The sequence below is a fragment of the Lathamus discolor genome, chromosome 14 (genome assembly GCF_037157495.1).
Source record: "Lathamus discolor isolate bLatDis1 chromosome 14, bLatDis1.hap1, whole genome shotgun sequence".
NCBI lineage: Eukaryota > Metazoa > Chordata > Aves > Psittaciformes > Psittacidae > Lathamus > Lathamus discolor.
In genome coordinates, this window is record NC_088897.1 from 7,158,291 (window position 1) to 7,184,864 (window position 26,574).

The 26,574-nt window shown below is 44.6% G+C and overlaps 1 protein-coding gene across 8 annotated transcripts in view; it reads left to right on the forward strand.

Annotated features, from left to right (window-relative positions):
* AUTS2 (activator of transcription and developmental regulator AUTS2) overlaps positions 1-26,574 on the forward strand; it is a 735,180-nt gene that overhangs the window by 229,228 nt on the left and 479,378 nt on the right. Inside the window, exon 1 of one of the 8 annotated variants that reach the window (XM_065694327.1) lies at positions 14,157-14,373. The exons of the other annotated variants lie outside the window; for them this stretch is intronic. Coding sequence (XP_065550399.1) covers positions 14,326-14,373 — 48 coding nt within the window. The 5' untranslated portion in view covers positions 14,157-14,325. Of the gene's footprint in view, positions 1-14,156; positions 14,374-26,574 lie in introns of those variants that run through there. 8 annotated transcript variants of the gene reach the window in all.

Consider the following 26,574-nt stretch of genomic DNA (forward strand, 5'->3'; position numbering starts at 1 on the left):
GTCAGGCAATTGAATAAAATTGAATCAAAGTATAGCCTTAAAGATGGGGAAACTGAGCCTTGACCACGAGAAATGAATTTCTTGAATCCTGGTGTTTTCTACAAGAGTAGCTTTGCTCATCCCAAGGTCTCTGAGACAACAAAGGGGCTCCACAAACCAACTGGTTAAAGAAACCTGTAAACACCCTCCTCCCTGTGCTATTGGACACATTCCTCAACTGTGGCTGTGTGCCTTCGCTTGCTGTTGGTGCCTCACTAATACCGAGTTTGCTGTTTCGGAAAGCAAGTATGCTTCTGTTTAAAGAAACAAGAGGTGCTCCATTCGCAGCCTGTTCTTCCCAGCTGGGAGTGAAAAGTGGGATATGATGTATATTGGGATTTAATTTTATTTTTCCAGCTCCAAACCAGCTTGGTCCTTTGGTGGAAGAAAGGTGAAGCAGCATTAACCTAGATCTGGCTGAAACCCAGAATTGCATAATTGTAATAAAAATGAGAGATAAAATGAGGAAATTATATCAGAAGAGGTTTTTTTTTTTTTTGCTGTAATTTAGCTTTCCAGTTAGTGTCCAGGAATTCCCCTTGCTTCGTTTTTATTCAGGTCTAGCTCTGTGTGTGATCCTGCTGGATAACGTCTAACAGGACTCTTTGCTGCTTTCTTGATTTAAAGGGAGCTGTATTTCAGGGACTTCACTACAGATAACTGGTAGAATTCATTTTACTTCTTGGCTTGTTTAGTACAGTATGTCCTGTGGGTCAAGCATGTGGACGTGCCCAAATTCTGTTGCCCTTAACAAAGACTCTGATTATCAAATGCCAGTTTCTATATGCATGTGTACAAAGTTGCGTGTGATCAGCCCGAGCTTAGACAGGCTGCAGTTTCCCCTCCTTGTCTTTTTCCTTGGAAAATGTGACCAGTGAGTGGTAATGCTGTTGAATGCTGCTTTTATTAACAGCAGCTTATGTGGGGATGTTACCCCGTCACTTTGGGTCATCTCTGCCATGTGCTTTGCAACAGTGTTGAAGCCAATGAATAAAAACATTCAGGGGGGAAACAAGAGTTATTTGTAAGGAGCTGTTTGCCCGCCTGCTTGTCAAGGCTGGGTGGGTGAAGAAGACTCCAGTGCCTGTAGCAATATTGAAACACATCAGTCCTTTTTCTGAATTCCTTTTTTCTGGGTCTAAATGTGTTCTGTTTATGGAAGAAGAATGGACAGCAAAGCTTGCTGCTGCACTGAGTGTCCTGGGTAGGAGCTGGGAACTCCTAAGGGCTTTTCATACCCTTCAGGAAATAGTGCATGAGAATAAACCCTACAACTGGATGTTGGTATTTGCTTTACTACAATGAAAAAGTAGCTTAGTTTCTTGGCACAGTTTGTGAAGGTTTGGAGGAGAACAGGCTTAAGTACTGCAGCTTTGAAGGCTTTTACTTGCAGGAACAGCACATAAGACAAGCGAAGCTCAAAAGGTATTTTAAAAGATGTAGGGTCTGGCTGATCCAAAAACCTGCTTCCAGTATCTCCCAAAGCCACTCGCAGGCTAGATGTTGAATTTCAACAACGGGGAGAATGTAGGAAATTCTGGAGATCACTCCAGCAGCGTGACTTACTGAGGACGGGTAAACACATGTTTCCATTTCTTCCTTACACTGAGAGATAAAATGACTCCTTGCACTGGGAGTTTTAGGGTCATGCCCTCAGGTGGTGTAGTTGTTTGCTTAGTAGCTTATTATTTGTGTACTGTGCTTTGTGTGTTGTCTAAACAGCACTGGGGAGATGGTATGGACAAGGGATGCTCTTTGGAGACTAAAACGATGGAGGATGCTGTCTGTCCCGCTTTCCTGCCTGCAGGGATGTCTGTCAGGGGGACCAACCTGTGTGTGGAAACCCAGGCAGATTAATTTCTCTCTGCAGGGGCTTGCAAACGGGCTTTTCCAAGCAATGTGTCCTACACATCCCCTTAGTCAGGAGTGGTCTCCATCTTCTTTGTCCATGCTGTTTAAATTCCAGTGAATGGTTAAGCATGAGCATGGGATAGGTGTTGGGGCCTGGCTGTCATGCAGCAGGTTGTGTGTCAGCAAGGAGGAGTCGTCCTGCCTACAGCCCTATTACCTGGCAACATGGAGTGTGATACTGGGATCAATAGAAGATTACTTGAACCTACAAACACTTGTCTGTCCTCAGTGTCAGACTGGCAGAGCTCAATGGCACTGCAACAGCTGCCAGGGAAAACACGCTCAGAACCCTCCATGGGGTGCTGTGGGCATCCCCAGTCGATGGCTGCCAGAGCAGCCACATGTCTGTGGGGCTCTGCATCACCAGTGGTGTCTGAAGGGGACCCCTGGCCTGAAATGGAGCCTTGTGAGCTACGCTTGAGAGCCCAAACACCATTTCATAGTGGGGTGGGGGGCAGGCAGTGACTTGCTGAGCCCAGACCAAACAGCTGAGTCTGTGCCTGGCCGTGCTTTCCCTGCTAACGCAGCAGCAAATGGCACAAAGTCTCTGTTGACCAGTGTCAGGGATGCTCGGTGTTGGCTTTCTCAGGTGTTTGTGGAGTCATCTAATTCTCCCTCTGTTCTGTAGCAGGGATCTCCTGGCAGCTTCATGTCGGGCTGTGGCCTGTATCTCAACAGTATCTTCTACACTGGCGTAGAGACAGATCCCAATCTAGTAATCCATATTCAGTAAAATGAGGTTTAGGGATTAGCCAGGTTATGCAAAAAACATATATATTAGTATTTTTTGCACAGACTCTTTTGCATATAAACTTTCCTGGGCATTACTGATTTGGTTCTAGTGAACTTCATCCTGTTGCTAGGAGGGATAAGCTATAAGACACTGAGGAATTATTCCAAAGGCCTGCAGACGCAGGAAGTTAATGCTGCTCTGGTTTGTATTTGGACAGCTGTCATGTAATTTAAAAAGACTCGGCACTCTGGAGACTCCAGAAGCTTTTCCTTCAAGAAAACTCTAGGTGAGTTTTCTATTAAGCTGTATTTTAAAGCCTGAATGGGACGTTCTGGCTTCATCCATTGCAATGGAGGCAAAATCCTCCATCGCAGTGGGAATTGCAGAGTTCCTATGGGACCTGCACCTGAAAGGGTGCTTTTAGCAGCTTTTCCCCTGGCAAAGAAATCCATTGGAGAAACTCCATTATCTTATAAATAAGAGGGAATAAAAGTAATTGAGTCAGTGTGTAGAGGAAATGCATTTCATTTACAGGCAGACTGACTCTCTAGAAGCTTTCTTCTGCCTTCTTCAATTAATACACAAAGGCTGCGCTGCTGGTTCGTACCACTTGCATTTGGTGCACAGCAAATTTTGCCTTTAAAGGGATTCTTGTAGTCAGCTGTCACCTAATTCCTTTATATCATGTTTATGCAAGGACATAACTATTTTTAGAAACCTATTATAGATATCACTGTGCTCGGAGATGAGATTGTGCTTGACGAGAAGGATGTACCAGCAGATTTACTTCACAGTCCAAGCAGGGCATCTGTGTGAGGTGTGTCCTGAGCAAACCATGAGCAAAAGCTCTGCCCTAGGGAGGGAGGAGAATTCACCCACCTGGTGCAACTCCAGCCCTTTAGATGTATGTTTTTGCACACATAAAGCTGTTGGCACCCTGCAGAAATTACAGGATCCTGGTGCTCAGCGTTACAAAGAGTCCTTTTGTTTTGTAAAAAAAAAACCCCACAATGAAATCTTAACAAATTTGGATTCTCTTTGTTTATGGATTTTAAACTTTTACTGTGCTCTCAGGCCATGTTTTAAACTTCTCTGCTGGGAGAGCTGAAACATGCTTCTGCTGTCGAAATGAGAACAGGCTTTCTTGTGTGCACTGACTCCAGGAGCCTTCCTTGAAGGAAAGCACTAAATATTTTCAGGTTTCAGAAAAGAGCAGGAATTATCATCTCGGGAACTGTCTGCTTATATAGTATTCATGCGTGAGCTACATAGAGATACACCATTTAGTGTCCGGGCATGTGCTGCAGTGCATCATCTTAGATGTGTCGTCTTATTTATTTGGTAGCATATCTCTAAAGTGTATTTTTATAGATCAGCCAGTATAGGACATCACAGGTAGTATGCCCATAAATGTGCTTGGCCTGTGAACAGATCTCTTCCAAACGCACTTGTGTGCATGTGTACCTAAGAACAAAGAGACCCAGAAAATGTGTTTCATGGTTTGGTATATCCCATTCTTTCCCTCCTCCCTCCCCTGCCGTTGTATAAGTACTTTTGATGGCAGCTGCTGGATTAGACCCAGAAGCTTAAAAGATTAAAGAAACCACTAAAAGCAGCAAGGAGGAAGTGAAGGATCCGTTTGTCTGAAGGTTTGTGTTTTCATAGCGGTGGTTGAGAAGAAAATTGCAACCAGGCTCTGGCCTGCAGCAGACATCTGGGCAGTGCAGGAGTGAAAGCTCAGCCTTGGGGCTCCCCGTGTCACATCCAGGGTGCTGCAGGGTGACAGTGCCAGACCCCATCCTCTTCCCTCCTTGCTGTGGTACTGCACAAACTCATTGAGTGCTCTGCAACGTAGATGTGGAAAGGTTTTGGCAGTCTGTAGTTTCTTATGGAGTGAGGTGGAACTCTGAAATTGAAACACAATGAATGGCTCAATGAGCTACAGATTTTACACTTTACCCTGTAGTAAAGCTGTGCTGCTTATGCTACCTGTTAAGCTCTACAGGGAACGTTATTTTTAATGAATATATTTCTTGTCCAAGTGGTTTCAGTCAGTAACAGGTAGAGCTGGGCACGACACAGCATCTTTCACCAAAGTCAGGCTGAAGTCTGATTCTTTGTCCCTGTTTCCCTTTTCTCCATCCACCTTCCTTAGCCCCAAACCTAAAAGCAGCTGTTTCAAGAAGTGATTTATTTTTTTAAAACATGGTCTTTTGCTGTGTAAAACATCTGCTGCTTTCTGGCTGATCCCTAAACATTGCTGATGGTGTGTATAATCAGACCGGGGGGCTCAGGGAATGTGATCCAGTCTTGCCTTTTGTCATTCTAAACAAGCAAGTCTGCCAAATAAAGTATCTGGTGTGGATGCAAAACAAGACCTTGGACACCCAAACTGCATTGCAAGGGGAGAGGGAGTGCTGCTGAGCACGTTAGGATTATTAACATTAATCTAATCTTTCCGTTTGTCAAACAGATTTTTGAGTACATGGAGACAGCTTACCCAGTTCTTAAGACAGTGCTCCCAGATCAGCTCGTAGTTTGTTCTGTAATGCCATGTGGATTTGCTGGGATTTTCAAGTAAATACATTATGTATATGGCTTACAGATTGCTTAGGCTGTCTGCATCAATAATTAAACCAAGGGAGGACTATTTTGCAGAGCTTCCCCCTTTCTTTTCCTCCTTAGTTTTACATGGCTGTTTTTATCTTTCATAGTATAAGGAAGATAAACGTGTAGCAAGGGAGAGTGTGTCAAAGGCAGAGCTGAAGGGTTTTGCCGTAGAGATGGGAGCTCGTGGCACTTCATTGCAGTGCCAGCTCTTAGCATCAGCCTGACCTTTGCCTTTCTCTTTGCAGCCGCTTTGATTCAGACTTGTCAAGAGCTGCCATCCTGTTCTCTTTCCTGGTAAAACAAGCATACCTTTTCCATTGAGACAGCATTGCTTTTGAGTCTTGTCGTGAACACAATGTGTGCAGTTCAATTGCCCAAAGTAGAGGAAAAAGGCTTGGTTTGATTTGGTATTGCTGTGGTGAGTGTAACGTTGCCTTTTGCGCTTTGCAGTTGCAGGCTTTTTAATAATGCTTTGTTAGATCAAGAGCTTCAGTACAAGTTAGTACTTAAATATCAAGTATATCGCAAGAATAACTAATTTTAGTTTTATACCTCCATCCTCACCTATCTTGCAGAAGTGTGTGGTGTGTTGGGGTGGACATTCCAGATACACAGTGCCATCCAAGGGCGGACAGACTCGTAGTGTTATTTTCTGATGTGACATTTTAGTGTCCTGGTCTTGTTGAACTGAAGTGGGAGGTTATGTGTGGTTAATTGTAAGACTGTCTCTGAAACCTCTGCACATGCAGTCACTAACATCTCTACCTTCAAGATCCAGCTAACAGCCAGTCCTTGCTGGACATAATACAGTGTCAGACCAGCTTCAGTTTTGTCACTGCAGATGAAAAAATCACACAGTATGCTGTGCTTGGGATTGCATACAGCAGTACTCGGTACCTCCCATGTGTTGGGAACGTGGGTGGAAAGGGTAACAGAGGTAGAGCAAACTAAAGTATGTCCAACATTGGGGTTTTTTTCCACATCTGGCTGAATAAGGAGGGTGCAGTTCAGTGTCAATAGCCTATGTAATCTTTGCTTTTTGAGATGGCTCATTAGGATGATTTCTTGGCTGGAAACTTTGGAATTGGCCTGAGATCACTAAGCCATGGGCTGTGAAAGAGCCATTAAATAACAACTGTTTTATCTCATTACTGACCTGGACCTGGCTCTGCCCAGCAGCCTGGAGAGGAGCTGCTGGCACACAGCATTGGTGCCTGAAGTGTAGTCCTAAATGAATACTCTCAGGTACCGTCACATTGCACTGTCCATGCCACTCTTTCCGGTTTGAGGTTACTTGTTTTAAGGTTCTTTATAGTGCACTCTGCCTGGAAGGGTTTAGTTCCGGTTCTGGAATTGCCTGTGGGATCTGATGCCCCAACAGCTTCATTTGTCCACATTACCTTTAGGAACTTAGGAGCCAAGTACCTGTGTTGGCTGGCATCACTCTGTGTTGCTCTCCCTTTTCATGCTAAGGGGCGGGTTTGTATGTTTCATACATAGAAAGGCAGCAGTGAGGTGCCCTATGGAAATCCCCAGTGCTCTTGGAAAGGCTTAAGCCTTGATTAACTTCTCCAAATATACCTGAGCTTACAATGAACACTATAAAAGCAAGCCAGCAACTGCTGTACGCTAACATAACTGTTGTAATTCCTTAGCTCTTCTCAAGTACTTAAAAAAGTTGAGATGTTTTTAGACACTAAGTTTTTAGCCTTATTTGCTACTTTAAACTCACTAAGGCCCATGTGATTTTAGCAGCAGTACAGCTCCTCTGGATGAAGTAAGGGCTGTGTTGCTCTCCATGTTCAGTGCTCAGCATCGTGAAGTCCTGCTCATGGAATATAAACTCCGGGTGCTGATGTAATACAGATGTTAATCAGAATTTACAGTAGTTGAGCTGAGCTTGGAATTTAGCCGAAGGGACTGAAACAGAGCATTAATCAAATGCCACAATTACTGAGCCACACTTTCTGCATCAAAGTAAACTCATGTAGAAGATGCATTACACACCTAACATCCCAATGTGAAGTAAGCCCTGCCATGAGAACAAAGTAACAGAAGTCATTAGCCTTTACCTTTGGGTGTCTAAGGGAAAGGCTTATATAGATGTTAGTCTGCTCTCACAAAGAGGATATAGGGAAAAAGAGGGGAAAAAAAGCTGGCTCTTCTTAATAAACCAGTGCAATTACAGCTCTGCTTAAGTGAAGGCATGTGATGCGTATGTTTGTGACAATTTTCCAGGGGGATGGTTCGGCTGGTGCTAAATAACCAGGCTCATTTTCCCATAATGCAAATGTTATTCACAAACTATTACCATAATTGATGCACCGAGCCACTGTAGAGTAAATAATGTGTTGTGTGTGGGAAGCAAACTAGAAGTCAGTGAATATTAAAGAACAAAATCTTGTTTTTAAGGGGAAACTTCACAAGAATTAGAATTCCTTTGAAAATCAAATGACAATCCAAGTTCAGATCAACTCTTGGGGTTGAGGTGTGTATACGTGCACATGCATAAACACGCTCATTTATGGGCTGTACCTTCCAGTCTGGCTCAGTTGAGGTACATTTTCTGCTTGCTGAGTACAAAGCATCCTCAGACCTGATCAAAGCAGAGTGGTATAAGAGAACCTTTGGGTAGCATCCAGTATCGCAGAATCTCAGCCTGGTTTGTGCTGGGATGGACCTTAAAGCTCTTCCAGTTCCACCCCCCTGCCATGGGCAGGGACCCCTTCCACTGGAGCAGCTTGCTCCAAGCACCTGTGTCCAACCTGGCCTTGAACACTGCCAGGGATGGGGCAGCCACAGCTTCTCTGGGCACCCTGTGCCAGCGCCTCAGCACCCTCACAGGGAAGAGCTTCTGCCTAAGAGCTCATCTCAGTCTCCTGGGAGCTTCCCAGTGGGTTATGAGCCCTCCTAAGGGAGGACAAGGCTTTGCAGTTCCTCCTTACTTAGTCCTTGGTCACTGTCCTGTGCACAGCCTCGTGCCTTGGTAAGCATTACAGAGGTTACAGCACTTACTGCTGAGGTGTAAATTACCCCCTATCCATTGCTGAGTGCAGGAGCTGGTGGCACTGCAGGCTTATCTCTGCTGCTTAGGATTTTGAGAGTAAAACACTTTGCTGAACAGGACTTGATGTAACTGTGGGCATTAGTGCTCTGCCATCTAATCTGCTTTTATGTTCAAAGGGAACTTGTTTTAGTACTTAACTGTATATATGTGCACTGCAGAGAGGCTGTATGTTTTTCAGGCATTGCTTTAAATCCCCCCATCCCCCCCCATTGCTCTTTCCTCCCTGTTCGTGGTGTAAATAAGGGAAATATATACAGAAAACTACATAATGCATTGCAGAGATGTATTCCAGTAGGATAAAATGGAGTGTCACAGAAATCCTTGCTTTCTGCATTTGAGAATCGCATCATTTCAAACACTTCTGAGTACTGGTGTGCTCTCAGAAGGGAACTTTTCTCCAGGTAGTAAAACCTTGACCAAATACCGCTGTAGCTCTAGAAACCAGGAAGCCAGGGATCAAAATACAGAGGCATTGTGTAGGATTACAAAAGCATTGTCTGATCTTTTAATATCATAAGCCATATTGTCCAGATGGCAATTATTGTTATTTTTTATATTACAGATTATAGCATTGCACCTTCCTTTTTCAGAGATATCAAAAAGACATTTTAAGCAACCTTTGCCTCCCATTACTGAAGACACTCGCACATGACTGCTTGGCGCAGTTACATGTATATCATATAATGTCAGTAGCTTTCCTTATTGTACCCTGATGTAACTCAAAGTGGCAGAAGTAACATATTGTGAGCCCAGCTCTTGTGCGCCAGGCTTATGGGCTGTCCTCCTTCCGTCTCAGTCTGTCTCTTGCAGATTGTAAACCACTAGCAAATGTCTGTTCCTTGTCCTCTGTGGACTGCACTGTGTCTTTGAATGTTTCAGGCTTCTGTGGTTGTGCTTCCTGGCCATAATTTCGCCTAGAAAGCTGAGGACATGCCTATGCTGGTTTATCGCTCACTGTAATTCATTACAAATTGGCACTTGGCTGGGGGAGATGTAGTCCTTCAGACTGCTTTTCTCAAGTTAATCTGTACTTTTTGAATCAGGTAGCTTTGCTTATTATGCTTTCTCCTGGTTGCATGGAAAAGCATCTGTAAGAGCTGGGAGGTCTTATAGCAGGCAGGGAAAATGTTATTTGCACCTCTCAATCACTGCAATGAAATCCCTCCATGAAGCGTGGCCCTGCCTGCAGGGCTGGGGCTGCTGCTGGTTTCCTGCACTGCTTTGTCCTGCATCTCATCTGTCTGACCTGGTGCTAGTCCTGAGAACTTTATCCACTGGACACGGGATGCAGCTCTTCCTGTGCCTGCTCTAAGTGGATGTTGAAGCATAAGAGCCAAATCAGCGACCTAGAGAGCTTCTTTTAAAGTGTGCAGGGAAGTACGAATTGACAGCAGAATGTTTATGATGAGATTTTTCAGCAGCACTCAAGATGAAAGAGCAGATGGTGTTGATGGGAGAGCAGGGTTACAAGGTACAAGATGGGATTTTTATCATGTTAATAACAAGACAGCAAATCCCACAGTGCTTTCTATTAGTCTGAAAGATGATAGTTCCCTGTAGGCCTTCATGTGAATCTGAAATGTCCAGTAACACGGGCTGGAGGATGCCTTGTTAGTTCATGATGTTGGTGCTATTGATTGGCTTGAGTTTGGTCATTCTGACCCCTTTCCTCACTGCCCATACCCTGGGAAGCCTTTTAGGGTGTAAAGGATTTTGAGGACAGAGCTGGCGTAATTCTGGGGCACTTCTAAACCAGAAACACTGTTATATGAAATCTGGGTACTTTGAAGTGAATCTGGTATTTGCTAGTTTAAAGCTGGGGAAGTGCTGGGCATGTTGAAATGCAGGCAGATGGAGCTTCAGCACTTGCGCTTCATTTAAAGTCATGCACATTACTCTGCAGTTCTCTGAACATGGGGAGAAACTTTCACTGTTAGTCAGCTTGCAGATCCCACAGGCTTTGCTCTCAGCTGCGGATAATCTTCCAGGGATCACTGCTTTGGCTGCTACATTCAGAGCCATCCTGAACGGTGAAAAAAAAAAAATCTCAAAATCCCATTTATTTCCGCGTATTCCAATTGGGTGCTTTTCACAAACTAATTATAAAAATTACTGTAAACCTCTTCTGGACATGGGAACTTCCCATTTATCTAAACTTTGTGCTTGTTGTTTATAGCCTGTCTTTTCCAGCGTCCGCACGCTGGTTGGGAAGTGTGAAAGCTATTATGGTAATAGGAAGTAAGATGGTTTTTCTGCTTAGTGCCAAAGAGATAGGAATGGATGTGATTCATGTTGGATGTAGTCCCTGCTGCACATACACCATCTCACTTCAGCCTCCCTGCACGGAGATGTATCTGCAGAGGTTCCTTTGGCTTGGCAGAAGGGTCAGCGCTCTTCAGCTTACTCTAGGATCAGCATAGCTCTGCTTCCCCTTACAAGTGGGTTCTTCAGGGTGTTTATACTGTGGCACATACAAGGTGAAATAGTGTCCAGTTTGCTCCTTCCCTTCTTCCCACATAGCATGAGGAAGTGTTAGTCTAACTTGGCAACAACCTGGAGCTGGAGAGGAGGAGATAGGCCCTGCTTTAAGGCGACTTAAGAATCAAACTGGTACTCCTTGCTGTTTACTTTGCTGTGTTGGTGTATTGATGAGCTTTGTCATGGGGAATAATTGAAATGAACATGGATCAATATCTAAATATACATTAGGGTGTATTAAAAGGCTTAGAAGCAATGGTCTGTTAAAGAGGAGGTTATTTCAATTCCTATGTACACTGTCTCAAGTTTGAAATGGTGTATTAGAGAATGACAAAACATGCTGAATAAATCAAAAGATGATTGTTCTGAGAGAACTGCAAATATTCTATCAAAATATTGTTCCCTTTGTGGGGGTGTATAAAGTCAAGTCTGGATTTTGGCTGTACAAACTTGGAATCTGAATAGCACCTTCATGTTATTGATGGGTGTTTGAAAGAGAAGGTGTGGGATAACAGTTTTGGAGGTTGGTGCTTCAGCATGTTTAGGGATGAATTCCTGTCCACGGTGTTGTTTGTCTAGCAGCATGTCTCTAACAAGTGAAGATGAATTGGGCAACAGAAGTGAAGCTGTTGTGTGACGCACCATAAAATATGACACTCAAATACAGTTCAGACAAAGCGCTGACACTGTCAGGTTTGAAATACATGGTGTATTTTGCTCAGCTCCAAAGATAAATGTAGTGTTGAAGACTTCAGGTGGTGTGTACTTCATGTCCATGTGCAAACCTGGACAGCTCTTAGGCCTGTAAGAAATGTGTTCTGCTCATGCTGGCAAGGGGCTGTTTGTGGATGCTGATGTTGGGGGTTTCAGTGGTGTGATCAGTTCTTCCCTCCCTGGCTGGGGGATGTGATGGTTGGAAGTCCTGCATCTCCGTTCCCTGTACTGCACTTGTCCTTTGATTACAAAAGGACAGCTCTCGAGGGATGTCGCTGCGCATTTTCCTGAGCTAAAATAATAGCTCTGTGTTTTGTGACCCTGGAACTTTAGGTCCTGCCAGATGCTAATGAACCAGTGGAAAACATCCAGGGGCTGGTAATTGCTTTGAGCCCCAGCTGTTTGTGCTTGGTACGCTGTGTCAGAGCTCCCTGCTTTGGTGCCTGCGCCCTGTCACACTGCCCCCAGGCCCCCTTGGGGACTCTGGGGTCAATGCCATGAGCAAGCTTCTGATAATTGGGTTCATGGGAGCATAGTGTCCATGTGGGTATGGGAGGCTTGAGCATGAGTTGTCTCAGCACCACCTCTGTGGTTCACATCTGTGTCTGCACTAAATCCAGGCACTATGTCCTGCTCCAGGGGCTGGAGGACAGAAGAGCCCTTGGCCAAGCAGCCGTGAGGAAGGAAGCAAGGCTCTCGCACTGACCTGGTCGTGTTCAGACACGCAGCTGGATGTGTCCTATTTATTCATTTGCTACTTCAAAAACCAGCTCTTGAGGTGCAGAAAAAGGTGCTAAGAAAAATCGGTGCTTCAATTTTCTTGGGATGTGTGTTCCCTGTCAGAGACCTTTTAATTTCTTGTTGTGTTTGCAAGACACAATTTTTGATGATTCCATAGTCCTGAAAGACTGGGACATTTTACAACCCTTTTAGCATGGGTTAATTCTCCCACAGAAACACAGGATTAAAGGGAGAGTGGGAATATTTTTCTGTAGCATCAATGGAAAGTGATTTCTGACAGCTAGTGCCATGTCTGGCAGTGGTTTAAGGCAGCTTGGCTGAGTTGTGTTGAGGGGCGTTAGACGGGGCTTTGCTCACCCTGATGCCCTAGCTGAGCAGGGGTCTAACCCCAGAGCAGGGCTGAGCAGCATCATCTCCTGCTGCTGCAGATGGGTATGGACTAGGGCATCTTCCCATGTGTAGGAAGGTTAGAAGGTTAGAGCCGTGCAATCAATTAAATGAGGGGACAGTTCTTGTTCAGTATTGGCATTTAGATCCCTTGTATAAGTCTTAGTTAATGAAAAGTTCTAAAAACCTCTCCTGGCAAGTAAAGAATTACAAGACTCTGAAGAGTTCCAGCTTTCATGTGTTGCACTGACACCATTATCAACATTGGTAGCACTTTTTAGGTGAGTAATATTGACAAACCAGCTTTCAGTATCTGTCTCATCTGCAGTGTATCTCTGTGCGTACATACAGTAGGAGGTGATAAGCCAGAGGTACATGTATTTATTCTATTTCACTCTGCCTATGAAAAAGATACCTAGACCTGGAAAAGGTATAGGAAAAGTAGAAAGAGGTTCAAGTACCTGCATAAGAAGTTGCGGTCTGTGTTATTAGATGTGTTACTGAGGAAATTGGGATTTCTTACTTTAATTCCTTGGACATAGGGTGCTGCGCCAGATAGCACTGCTCTGGTACAGCACTGTCTGTGTATGGTGGAAATACAGTGGACTGATTATATTCATTCTGTAGTTTGCAACTTGATATTCAGGGCTCTGTGGCGTGCTTGGAGCTGGGAGATTTGCAGGGAGCTGCAACCAGATCAATGTGTTTCATTAAACCGGAGTGGACAGTGTTTCTGAACGGACGGAAGAACAGATAGTCTGCCCAGGATTTTCAGTGCATTGGTTTCATACTGATAGTGGTTTTGTTGTTGTTTTTTCCAAGCGGTCTTTACAGGTTCTATTTTAAAACATGAGCCTAGCAGCATCAAAGCTGAACAAGTGGGTATGTGGAGGGGAGATTGGAAAAGGGGGGGGCAGAAGAGAGTCTGACTCCTGATGACTTGCTCTGGTTACTGGGTGGCATTACTGCAGCTGCAGAATCAGAAAGGAGATACTTGCTTTATGCCTAAGAGGCTTTATTCTTTCTAAACTATATATAGGTGGGTAATCTTTCCTTGGACAGGGGAGGGCATCGTGAGACAGCCTCCAGAGCATCGCCAGGCTGCATGGTGGGAGCATGAGGGGTTAACACGGTGCTGGGGCGTTCTCCGAATGGGCAAGCTCATTGTCAGAATAATGTTTAGCCAGGTGTTAATCTGTGTCTGGAGGGAAGTGCTGGAATTCATTATTCATCCCACTGGGGGAGGTCATGGTCCTGGGAGGCTGCCAGCACCAGAGCCAGCCTCCTGGCTTTACTGACATGTGCCATTTGTGATGAATGCAGCTGAAGTCCATTTGAGGAATTCTGCTGTCAGGCAGCCAAGCTGACAGCGAGACGCGGAGCTGAGGCACTCAGCGAGCTCTGAGGCAGCAAGCGAGATCGCACTCAGCTTTGAGAGGGCAGGAGGGGACAAACTGGAGCTGCAGAAGGAAAGCATCACCTTTTCCTTCTGTCCTTTTTCTCCCACTCTTCACTTCCCTTAAATCCCGTGTTCCCCTTGGAAAGTCGCCGGCTCTGACGGGAGGAGTGCAGGCACGCTGCCTTTCAGCAGCAGGATAGCTTTGGGTTGCTGTTCTGCTTTTTAACGGGGGCAGGAGGTGAGACAATGATCAAGTCAAGTTGGTTCTATGTCAAGTTCAAGCATGCGGAGAAGGTAAGTGGGTATGTTTTCTCCGACAGCCTTTCGCGAGGGATTGCTGCGTGGTCGCCTGCAGCCCCCTGCTCCTGACAGGCACCAGTGGGGAAGTTTCACTGGTGAATTTGTTTGCTTGTGGCTTGCTAGATAACACGGTGCTGAAAGCCTCTGCAGCACAGGGTACGGGCTGGAAATGTGACAGCCACAACTTCAGCATTGTGTAAGCGGAAGAGAAAAAGATCTGACTCCTACAGGGCTGTGTCAATTAAAGACGAGAAAAAAAGCAGGAGGGACGTATTTGTTTTCCTCTTGTGGAGCTTGAAAGGGGGGAATGTTTCTTGTTCTGTAGAGCTGGTTATGAGATGTAACCTGCTTCTGGAGGGAAGTCAGGTCTTTCTTCTCCTTTAGTAACTAAGTATTTAATTGTAAATAATTACTACTGGAAGAAAGAAGTTCCATTAATCAAAAAGTAGTGAGATGTTTGCTAAGGCTGTTTGCTGGGGAGTTTACTGTGGAACTTGCTGCGTTTCCTACGGCACAGAACATGGTGCTTTCTGTTGGTTTTGCCTTTCACACTCATCTTTCACTTTACCTTTCCTGTCCCCTGGTACCCAGATGCCTGGAGGAGACAGAGGGACGGGGATGGGGAGAAGATGGACCATGATCTCAGTGGGGACCTGCTTGACAGTGATAACCTTTTCACTGGCTGGCTCTCTGGAGGGTTTCCTGCCCCAGGTTCAAGACTGATCCTGTGGTCAGTAACGCTGAGACCCAGGCAGAGTATCTGTATGTAGCTTTGCTGTTTCTTTGAATCCAGCAAAATGGGGGAAAGAGCATGACAAGGTTTTTGTAGGAATGCTGAAGAAGCCCCTCTATCTGTTCCCTAAACCTCCTCGAGCAGTTAGCAACTTGCTGCTCTTAAAACAGGGAAAAGCCTATGCATGTGCTATTAGCCTGAAATTTTCTGTTCTGGCAAACAGAATCATAGAATCATAGAATAGTTCTGGCATATTGATTTATGTCTTGTCTTTGTGCCTGAAGTTATACTGCACACTGTGAAAGCATATATATTTCATTTAACAAGATTGTCCTATCATTTATCCCAGGCTGCAAATAGCATATTTAACAAAGTCCCAGATTTAAGTATTCCCTTTTCATTTGTTTGGGGCAGTCTTACAAAGGCAATTTGGCTGCAAAATCTCTTTATTAGGCAGTTATGTTTTATCTCCTTGATGTGTCTCTGCAATAATTCCATGGGTTTAAGAGTCAGAGCAGACCTATAAACATCTCTATCAAACCAAATCAGCCCTGCACATTTAGCATGTGAAGCTCTTCCTGGAAGAACAAAATCAGTAGTTATTTGTGAGTGGATGAGGTCGGCTATTCAAAGTACCTGGGATTTTTATTTTCCACCTTGACATTTGGTGATTAGATTTCCTTTTTCTGTTTTATTTTTCAATACCCCTGCAGTTGAACCAGAAAGCCCTGAACCGAGCGGATCATGTTCCTGCTTTTCCGTCGCCGGGTGACTGTGTGTGTGTGTTGCATAACCTGCCATACCAGTTTTGTCAGAAACAGATATTTTTGAGATCTACAACCTGTGAAATGTGAACATGGATGAAATCCAGGAAACCCATTTAGTTCTTCTTAGAGTTCCTTGTGCCTTACAGGATTTTCTTCTGATTCACCAGGGAAGTTGCCAAGTCTGCTCATCTATTTGGGGGGAGAGAAAAACTTGAAACCATAATGCACACATGCAGGAAGTGCGTGCGTGCTCTTCTGTTGAATTCTATGTGTGATAAGAGACCCATTAATCCTTTGCATGGAAGTGGGGGTTCCTTAATGGAAGGCTCTTCAGACATTTCAATCTTGGCTATGTGGTGGGGATGTTCCCCTTGCTAAACACAGGGTTTCGTGTTGCGGTTGTCTGCTTGGCTTATTCTGCATTAGCCTCAAGTCTTGTCTGTGTGCAGAAGTTGTGCTAGGGTGAATTATCATCGAATCTGTTAAACTGGTACAGTTCTCTGGCTGGACACTGTGGGTGCACGCTCCGTGAAACAAGTGCTTCTGCCTTAGTGTAACCACATTGGTTTAAAAAATGAGGTCAGATTCCTTTGCAACTTGTCCATGTTGTCAAGGCTTTAGGAACGGGCTTTATGTTAGCAAAGCTGAAGTACCTCTAGAAATTCTCAAACCAGTTTCTTGCAACAGTTTGTCTAAAGGGATTTAAAACCTCCCTTGGAGGTGCAGTTTCTCATTTTCAGTTGCCATACGGGCAGGCTGCCTCAGGGATGAGTGTTCCCTCTCCCAGCTACACGCTGTCAGCGGCAGTGCTTGTGCCGCCACGTGGTGACATGAATGCGGGAGCTGATCCAACTGGAAATGAACAGGTTTTGTTCCCTTTTTTTGGGACTGGCGTAGTTTTCAGGCAGATCAATGTGTGTCCTAGTTCACCCCCAGTGTACAGCTATAAAAGATGTACCTCAACCTTATACCTGGTTGAGGGTGAATGGAAAGGACAGTGATGTCTCTTCTGGCAGCAGCCCGTGAAAATAACTTTAATTTGAGCTTACTCTCCTCTTTTGGCAGTGTTATACAATGTCTGTTGAAGGGAGTTCATGTTAGGTTAGGGAAAGGTTGGGTCTCTGCCCTCACGTCAGTGCAGTATCTCTGTTAAATCAGAACTAGAACTGCTTTTCCTGTGTGTGCCGCAATACTGACATTGCACTGCTCCCTCTTAATTCTCTTGCGGAGAAGTCCATTGACATTTTGATTAGCTGGCTGGCTCTGCTGAGGTTGACATCCTTGCCTCTGGCCATCACAAATATGTTTTCTTCTTCCCCTTTGATTTGCTTTGGAAGATTTTAATGTCTGAAGAGCTTTCTCTGATACGTATTTATATACATGTCAGAGGTAACTGCAGGCAGCTTATCCATTGTGAAATATTCTTTCACATATAGATAGTCAACCTGCTTTATGCTCTTGGCATCACTACTGCTGTAAACTCTTCTGTTTGAACACTGCGCATCCCATCAGATTTATCTGGAGCTTCTCCAGAGAGACCCGAGCCAGCTTCTGCAGACAGACCTGAGCTGAGGTTTGGGGATGGAACTTGACTGAGCTCCAAGGGAATTCAACCCTCACAGGTCTTCTGGGAGCTTCCAAACTCACTGCATCCATCCTGCCGCCTTGAAATCTCTCACCAAGCCAGTCAATTTGTGTTGTCTGCCAGCTTGTGGCTGGTTTATACTGGTAGGGGGAAAATTCAGTGGCTACAGTGGAAAGCCTGAGAAATGGCCTTAGACTGTGCTCACCTTTTGTCCTAAAGACATGTCGGAACTGGAAGGAGAAGAGAGACAGTGGGTAAACTGATGTACTTTGGCGTGTTAGTTTGCTCAAGTTACCCAAACTGTTTTTAATGTTGTGTTAGACAAACACTGCAAACCCATTTCACAGCAGCCCATTTTTAATTGTGGTTAAAGTAATCAGATAATAAAAGTAACTAAAGTAGAAATCCACACAGCTTCATCTTGAGTCTATTATCAAGTTAATTGCAAACATTCTATTACATAAACTTTAAGGGAGCCTACTGGAAAAAGCCCAAAGTTTTTATGTTTACCCTTTCAAAGATTTAATATAAGGTCATTTGGACAGGAGCCACTTTTACATAATACCCACATTCAGTCTGAGTGCATTTACACTGTAATTAAAATTCAACAGCTCCATACAAATAATAGTGCTGACACTGGGAAATCGGTTTGATCTGAGGAGAGAAAAGAAGGCAAGCTCTTGGAAATCTGTGAAATTCTGGGAAGTGTGGGAGATGTGTGGAGAGAGGCAGCAGGAGTGGGCAGTCGGGCTTCACGTGTTGCTCCTTCTGTCTGAAGGAGCTCATGGATGAAGTTGGAAGACTTGAAAGGTTTTGCTTTGTCCTCGAAAAGCCTGGTCCCTTGTTTGAGGCTCATTGATAGATATTGCTGAACTGAAGCAAAGCTTAATTCTCTCATTCCCAGCAGTGCCCAAAGGGAGGGAAGTGCTGTATTCCTAGCTGGAAAATTAGATTAAAACATCCTGGTACCTGGATATGGGGTATATTCATGTCTTGTTCTATCGTAAGACTCCCACTACTCCGGAAGGCAGTTTACAGTTTTGACAGCTAAAATAAAAAGGCTTAAGGACAAAAAACACTTTGAGTGTTTGAAGGGCTTCATTTCCAGCAGAAAGATTTCAATTACAGTCATTTTCCTCTAGTAAGTACAAAGAGGTAAATGGAAACCCTGTTTCAAATGTTAAATGTGCAGACCACATTATTGCCAGTTGTACTTTGGAAGTAAAGGATAAAGCCAATCTAAATCAAAGCCCTGATTCCAAATTACTTTTTAAGAGTATGATGAGATCTGCACCTAGCAATTCAGCCACTTGGTAGTGAGCAGCACACAGCACATCGAATGTGACTTGCATTAGATTGTGTTGCTCTTCCAGGGGGATCGAGGCAGGAAGCATCTTTCTTGACAAGCACCAAGAGTTGCATCTTGAAAGGGCAGCTCTGCAGCTGGAGATTCATGAGCTGCTGTATTTTTAGAAAATTCAGGGGTTTTTTTTCTCTCTTCTCTGACTTTGCTTGTTATTTGTCTTGGCATTTATAGGAGGAATGTGGCAAAGATTTGGTTATTTATCTCCTGGGTGGAAACACAGGAGACAATGTCTCCTCCTTCCCATTCCCCATAGAAAGGTTTTTCATCTTGGGACCGTTTTCTCCCCTTGCTGGGATAGGGAATACATTTTCAGGAGTCTGTAGCTGTTTTTAGACCAGCTACTGAAATGAGCAGAGTGTTAACATAGGTGCTCAAAAGAGCCAGATGGTTAAGGTGATAAATCAGTCTGGTGACCTGAGCACACTGAAACACTCATTTTCCCTGGAATGATGTATTCTTCCAGAAATCTCTCCCAACACTTGATTGAGTTGGGGATAACTGCTTCAGTTGGTGACTTTTTGTGTCAGACTTACAGAAACATAGAATCCCAGTCTGGTTTGTGTTGGAAGGAACCTTAAAGCTCATCCAGTTCCAACCCCCTGCCATGAGCAGGGACACCTTCCCCTAGAGCAGTTTGCTCCAAGCCCCTGTGTCCAACCTGGCCTTGAGCACTGCCAGGGATGGGGCAGCCACAGCTTCTCTGGGCACCCTGTGCCAGCGCCTCAGCACCCTCAGGGAAGAGGAACCCTCCTGCTTTTTTTCTCCAAAAGTGTGTGCTGGAGCTAATTGTGCTAATTTTATTTATTTATTTTTGCTGCTGCTTCTCCTCATTGCTTTGTAGATGGATTTCTGCAGGTGCGAAATCAAGATGTTACTCCTTAAACTGATGGAGATGATCCGCAAAGGGTTGCGTCTTCCCAAATTACTTGGCACAGACACCTGGTTCAGTATTTTTATCACTTTTAGCTGCTGAGATTTCCCCTTTCCTGCCTATGAATATTAAAAGTTTACATTTTTTTAAATCATGTTGCAACTGTGGCTGCCGGCATTTAGGGAAATGAGTGAGATTTGTCACTGTGGTGCTTGCATACAGATACTGGGCCTAGTCATCGAAGTCAGGAAAATAGATGGAGCAATTTACTTCACTTGTAAATATGGATTATTACAAATGTGCCTTCATGCTTCAGGAGCCCGAGCTGCTTGGGCTCGGCTGCTTCCTTCCCCCCACCTGGCTTTGCTGGGTTAGCCTGTGGTTGCCGTTACAGCTCTCTCACAGAGACTTGCTTTGATTCATATTTTGGCTTTCTGTTAATTGCATTGATTTTATCTGCTGTTTCTGTGAACACAGAGATGTTGAAGGACAAAAGGTGCCCGCTCATAGTGGCTGCTGCTGTGCTTTGCTTGAGGCTGGAGAGTGCGTCTGAGCAATGCTTTCCCCCTTATTTTGGCCTCAAAGGCTGGATTTGGCTGGTGCACCAGCAGAGGCACAGGCTCCTGTCTCCATGGCATTGTGTGCCCACTGAAAAGCAGGCAGGGCTGAAACCCAGAGGAAGAGAAGCTGTTGGTGTGCAGTCGCCAGCCCTAGAGGGGTGGGAGATCAGCTCCTCACAGCGGCACTGCTCAGCCACACGTGTGCTCACATCAGAAACTGCCCCTTGGATTTCTTCTGCTCCTGAGTCTGCAGAGCCGAGTGTAGTTCAGTCAAACCTCCTGTGAGGAATGACCTCCTGCAGCATGAGCTGTGCGCAGCTCCTGCCCTGGCTCCCTCTGTTTCTGTGCTATGTTGTTCTAAGCATTTGGAGGAGGATGCCGAAGGTTGTTGGGCCAAGTAGTTCTTCCTTATTTTGATTTAGACAGCTCTTCAGGCAGTTCTGGCAAGTCTTGGTAGTTGGACCAGCTCTTGGGAGAGCGCTGGTGTGGTTTTAGATAAGGGCTTTTTAAGTAAGAAGTGAAATCTTTGATTTCTTTGTTCTACAAACTGAACATCTGCAGTTTGTTTTTTTGATATAAGTGGTTATCTCTAACTCATAACATTTTGATACGAAGAATCAGAAGGTCTGTAGGTTCATTTGGCTTTGCTGGGAATATGGTAGAAATACAAAGGACTTCTTGGAATCTGAAGCAATTGTTGCATCCTGCGTATCCGGACGGCTCCTGCCTGGGCAGATGCTGGCAGCTCTGTGGGACTCGCATGGCTGAGCCATTGGGATCTGTGGGCACCTCCCGTTTTCCCTCTGGCATTTCTCACAAAGGGAGTCACTGGAGCAGAACTGTTTGAGCGTCTTGATATCACTGTAGGATCCTCCCACCTCTAAGTGGGAATATGTGTTGGGTGTTCTTCCAGCTGGAGCCAGATTCTGATCAGCTTTGTCTTCAGTATGCTTAGAGATCTAGTCCTGAAATGTTCCATCTTCAGTCTTGGGGTTTTTTACATGTGTTTGTGAGACTAAGAAGAATTGTATGCTAATGGGAATCGTCAGGGGCAGGTAAAATAACAAGGGGGGAAAAAAAAAGCCCTGATACATTCTTCTGACGTAAATTTTTAATCAAATGTATTTTCTTCTGTTAAGCAACTTTTACAGCCCACTGCACAAAACACACAACCAGAAAACTCTGCACAATGAACCGCATGTAATAGGCCAGCAGTGCATCCATTACCCATTTTTAGGTGTGTAATGCATTTAAATCCATTTCTGTGTGCATGGCAGTGTACCTTCAAAAGGTAATTAGAATTTGCACAGACTTGCTCTCACAGTTCCTTAGGTTTTCTTCAGATTGCAGTGCTTTGGAGGGTGTCATTAACAGTGGTTGCTTTTGTAGTAAGAAGGAAATACAACTTAAAATGCATTAGGAGATACAATTTGAAATACATTAAAAAGCTGGAAGCTTTTTATCAAAATTTCTAAGATGATTGTGCAGTGATTGGTATTGGTGAGCGCTGTTCTTTAGCACAGCTGGACTGAAGAGTCGGTAGAGCAAAGAGCAGGTTGTAGTAGCAGTAATAGTGACATTAAATAACACTTCAATATGAGTAACTAGGGGTAAGTTTTGTATTTACCAAGGTTATAGCAGTATCTTCTGTATGGGTGACCAGCCTCAGTGGTGTCATCACTGTTGGTGTGTATTCCACACAAGGACTCCTGCCTGGGGACCCCCGTTTGAAGCCAAGGATCTAAGGTTGAGTCAGTGCAGCCAGAGGACAGAAGAGCTGCCTTCTCTCAGGCTGTGAGCTGTGGTGAGACCTTCTGCTGTCTGGGAGGGACTGATGGCAAAGCAGCAGACTCGGGCATGGCTGGGCACACGTAAATGCAGAGGAATTGTCTTGAGCTGCTGTTGGGGATGCAGCTTTTGACTTGCAAGCCTGTGGTATGTGTAACGCTGGAACCAGTGACATGTAGGTACTTGATAGATTAATATTCAGGACACAGTCGATGAGAGAGGCTGGCTGGGGGGATGTCACACGCAATCTGTTCATCTAGAATTATTTCCTGGTTTGAAGCCAGAGTCACTGATTCTGTAGATGGGAAGGAAAAAGCCTAATCCATGGGTTTACTCTGATTTTTAAATTTGAACACCCCCCCATCCCAGACTTCATTTGCCCGAGGGCTGGTTCTGCCCTTTAATTATTGAAGAACTAGGTTTTGTTTACAGCTTGTAATAAAACTGATAAAAGATTAACAAGGTGCTCGTGAATCAGATTAAGCAAATTAAAGCTTTGACAGACTCACAACTGCAAATGTTTGAGAATTACAAAGCAGAAAAAGAACAGCCTGTGTCAAACAATCAATGCACTGAGTTTGGGAGAAAAGAGTCTTGTTTGCAGTTAGCTGCAAGAGCAGCATTGTCTGCTCTATCAAATATTGATGTGTTCTTGTAGCAAATTTGGAGGTACTGGTGGTATAAGCCAGCACTGGGTATGTTAAAATCATGTTTTATTGTGGTGTGGGGTAGCTGCATGAATAGAGCGTGGGTTGGAGAAGGGATTCAGCTCGAAGTACATGTGTCTGAGTTCACCGTAGTGTCAAGCCTGTGCCAAAACACATGTACCTCATGCTACTCTTAAGGACTGCATTGACTCTCCCCTAAAATGATCTTAATGCTCCATATGAACTTGGGAGTGCCAGGTTTACACTTGGATTTGGTGATCTTAAAGGTCTTTTCCGACCTAAATGATTCTAAGATTCTATGTGAAGTGATGGACTCTGAGCTGATTTCCATGTGAGAGTGTAATTAGTGAGATGCTATCTCCATTTCTTTGCAAGAACAAGATCTTGGGGTTATAATGGAAACAATGAGCACAGTGCTCAGTAACAAACCAACTAAAATCGTAGGAGATGTACTAAGAATAGTACAAGGAACATCCCTGATTTACCTGTGGTGTGGACCCTGTGCAGCTCTCATCCTCCCCTCTTTAAAGACTTGCTGACACTATAAATGCTCAGAGAAGAGCTGCAAGGTGTCCAACTGCCTCTGTTTGGGAAGAACTAAATGAACTAGAACCCTTCAGGTGAGTAAATAGGTTAAGGAGATGTGACAAAGGTCTCTGAAATCACGTAGGACACTGGGAGGATGGGGATTGTTCATTGCCTTCCAACACAAGAACTTGGGGATTTCAAAGGAAGATAAGAGCCAAGTTGCAGGAGATCAGTAGTAGGTGGCTCTTTGTGAAGGTGTTGACCAGTGCAACTGGCTGTCAGAGGAAACTGTGGGTGCTTAAAGTTTACAGCTCTTACGGGAGAGTGGGCAAATTAATGGAAATCAAGTGATTGCCACTGAGCAGGAGCTCAGTGAGCTGGAAATGACTGGAGGTAGAGGCAAGGGAGAAAGATGTACGCTTATAAATAGAGACAGGAGTATTATATATACCTAGCCTATTTTTGTTCTCTTCCTCTGAACATCCATTTATGGCCACCGTTGGAAAGAAGATGCTGTGCAAGCTGAGCCTTTGATCTGGCCCAACCCAGCTGTTGTCTGTGCTGATGGTGCTGGGGCAGCTCATTCTGAAACATTTTGTCTTATACCATGACTGTTATATGAAACTGGTGTTCTTCCACAGTCACCCAGCTTAGCAGCTATGGATTTAATTGTGATTGTCACCTTAAAACAAAGGCATACCATGTAGTGTTTCCAGCTTAGTATTAATAGCTGGGACTGGGAAGAATAATCTAATTTCTCTTCTTCTATGTGCTTCATTTTCTCCAGCCTCACCCATGTTGTCAGGATTATTATCTGGGCAGTATTTTTGGGAGAATTACAATGCATTTCCTTGAAGCTATTGGACAAGATACAGCACCAAGAGAAGGCAAGCACTGTTCCTGTTGCAGTGTCTACAGAAAAGCTTCACAATGAGTGAATTATTATATTACAGAGCTTTTTAGAACCCTGGTGGAAAAAAAAACAGTACAAACCTTTAAGCCTAAATGATGCTTACATTTGAATGAGGTGACAAGAAACTTCTGGGGCAGATGAGGAGAGTTAGAGTCTAATTAAATGGAGTCATTCTATTCTCTTGGGAAAGAGCTGTGAAATCGAACACGGAAACAGCAGGTTCAAAGGTCTGTGTGTAGATCCTAAACTGCTTAAAAGATGGGGTAGGATTTCACTGGGTGTATCATAAACTCGAGGTCAGTAACCAAATAGTTTCTTCATTGAACATCCCCATGACAGGGGGGTTTAATGGCTTTAAACTGATTGGCTTTAACCTGCCAGGGGGGGAGACTGAGATGAGCTCTTAGGCAGAAGCTCTTCCCTGTGAGGGTGCTGAGGCGCTGGCACAGGGTGCCCAGAGAAGCTGTGGCTGCCCCATCCCTGGCAGTGCTCAAGGCCAGGTTGGACACAGGAGCTTGGAGCAAGCTGCTCTAGTGGAAGGGGTCCCCTGTGGCAGGGGTTGGAACTGGATGAACTTTAAGGTCCCTTCCAACCCAAACCAGCCTGGGATTCTGTTACCCAAGTATAAACTGTTATGTCTAACACACCTCCTTAAAGTTACGCTTTAGGACAAATACCTAATCTGTAGGTCTCAATAGTGTTGAGATGTGTTCTGTGTCAGAAGAGGGCAGTACATCCCTGTTCTTGGGGAGCAACGGTGGGTACATGTGGGTTGCATTACTCTTAGCTTTATTCCAGCAATATTTGTAACTTGCAGTGTTCTACATGATGCAGATGTTAGAGATGAATAGATAGTGTTTCTGTTTCCTTGTTTAGTGTGCTGTAATTTTTCAGTGCTGTGATCAATCTTTGTCCAGCCTTCTTGAAACTTTGCTGGTGTTCAGCGTGTTCCCTCTGATTGTCAATGATCTCCTTTAAAAAGCTCGGATCCGTTCCATCTGGTCCCAGGAACTTGGCAGCTTGTGTGGCGGGCAAGAGCTGATTTTTTTCTTGTGAGTGCTAGTATGGAGAAGTCAATTCATGGCTAAAAAGATTAAAATCCCTAAATCAGAAAAGCTGGAAAAATCTAACAATTGCAGTTCTGCCAAGGAAGTGCTTCTTGTTGGATTAGAAAATCTTATGACAAGTTGAAAGAGGGAGATTTGGAAGTGTAATTCAGTTGTCAATCCAGGAGAGTTAAGGCTGAAACTGTGTCAGAATACATTAACAGCACTGCCTGGCCAGAGAAAATTGCCTCTCGGAGACAATTTTGTGGTGGTTTCCATTCTGCCTCCATTTGTTATGACCTGGTTTGGATTTCCTAACTTTGATGTCACTGAGGTGCATCGTCTGGAGCGTTTAGAAAAGGTCTTTGCTGCTTATGTCTGTGGGTGTCCCTTCTGAAATGAACTGCCTTCAGCAGCAGCAAGGAAATGGGGAGTTGTATGCTGCTATAGGAAAGGGGTCAGGATAGCACATTTGAAGGGAGAGGTGTCCATATGGTACGTTGGAGGTGTTACGTATGCCTTGTGCTCAGAGGAAGCATCCCCTCTTCTTGTCAGGGGTTGTCAGTAGTTGGGTGCAGTGCTGTGGTTCTGGGTGCGAAGGTCTCTGGGTGGTGGGTGGAGGGAATGGCTTTTATGTTTGGGTATGGCCCTGATGTGCTCTGCATGTGCTGTTAGGGTTCTGCTCCTGAGATGGTGTTGAAATCCTGTAGGAAGGGCAGCACTTGGCAGCAGTGATGCCGTCAGCTCACTTGCTGCTGGTTCCCTGCAGGGAAGGGTCTTACAGGACGAGGCTGTTCAAAACACTGAGCAGATATAAACCCAGCAAGCCTCTTGGGGATGTAAGTGACTTTTGGAAGTGTGGTTCATATCCAGAGATGTGCAGTCGATGGGAGAATAGGGAAGGGGAAAGCTGCCTCTGACCAGGAGGTCACAGGAGTGCTAGGATGATGCTGGGTGCCTTCCTGCTCTCCCTCTTTGCACTTGACACCAGCCCCCATCTTAGTGGAAACTGGCTCACAAAACACTGCTTTCCATCTCTGAGACCTGAGGTAGAAATGTACAAGGAAATGTGTGTGTTTATCTCTTAAGTGCAGTATATTCTTTGCAGTTCCATTGATTCTTTCATCCTCTTCAATTAAAAAAGTCAAAACAGAGCCTGTGTCTCCATTAGCATTTCTCTCCAAGTATAAAGATCTGGAACAGTCGGTGGTCAGTACCACCTGGGGAAGAGTGCCTACAGTCACAAACTGACTTGTGGTGTGACCATAGTCAAAGCATCTGAAAGATGTCTGTGCGAGTGTCTGTGTGTGCATGCATGTGTAGTCCTGTAATAGTTCTAGGTTTAAAGATTAGCAAACATAGGTACAGCA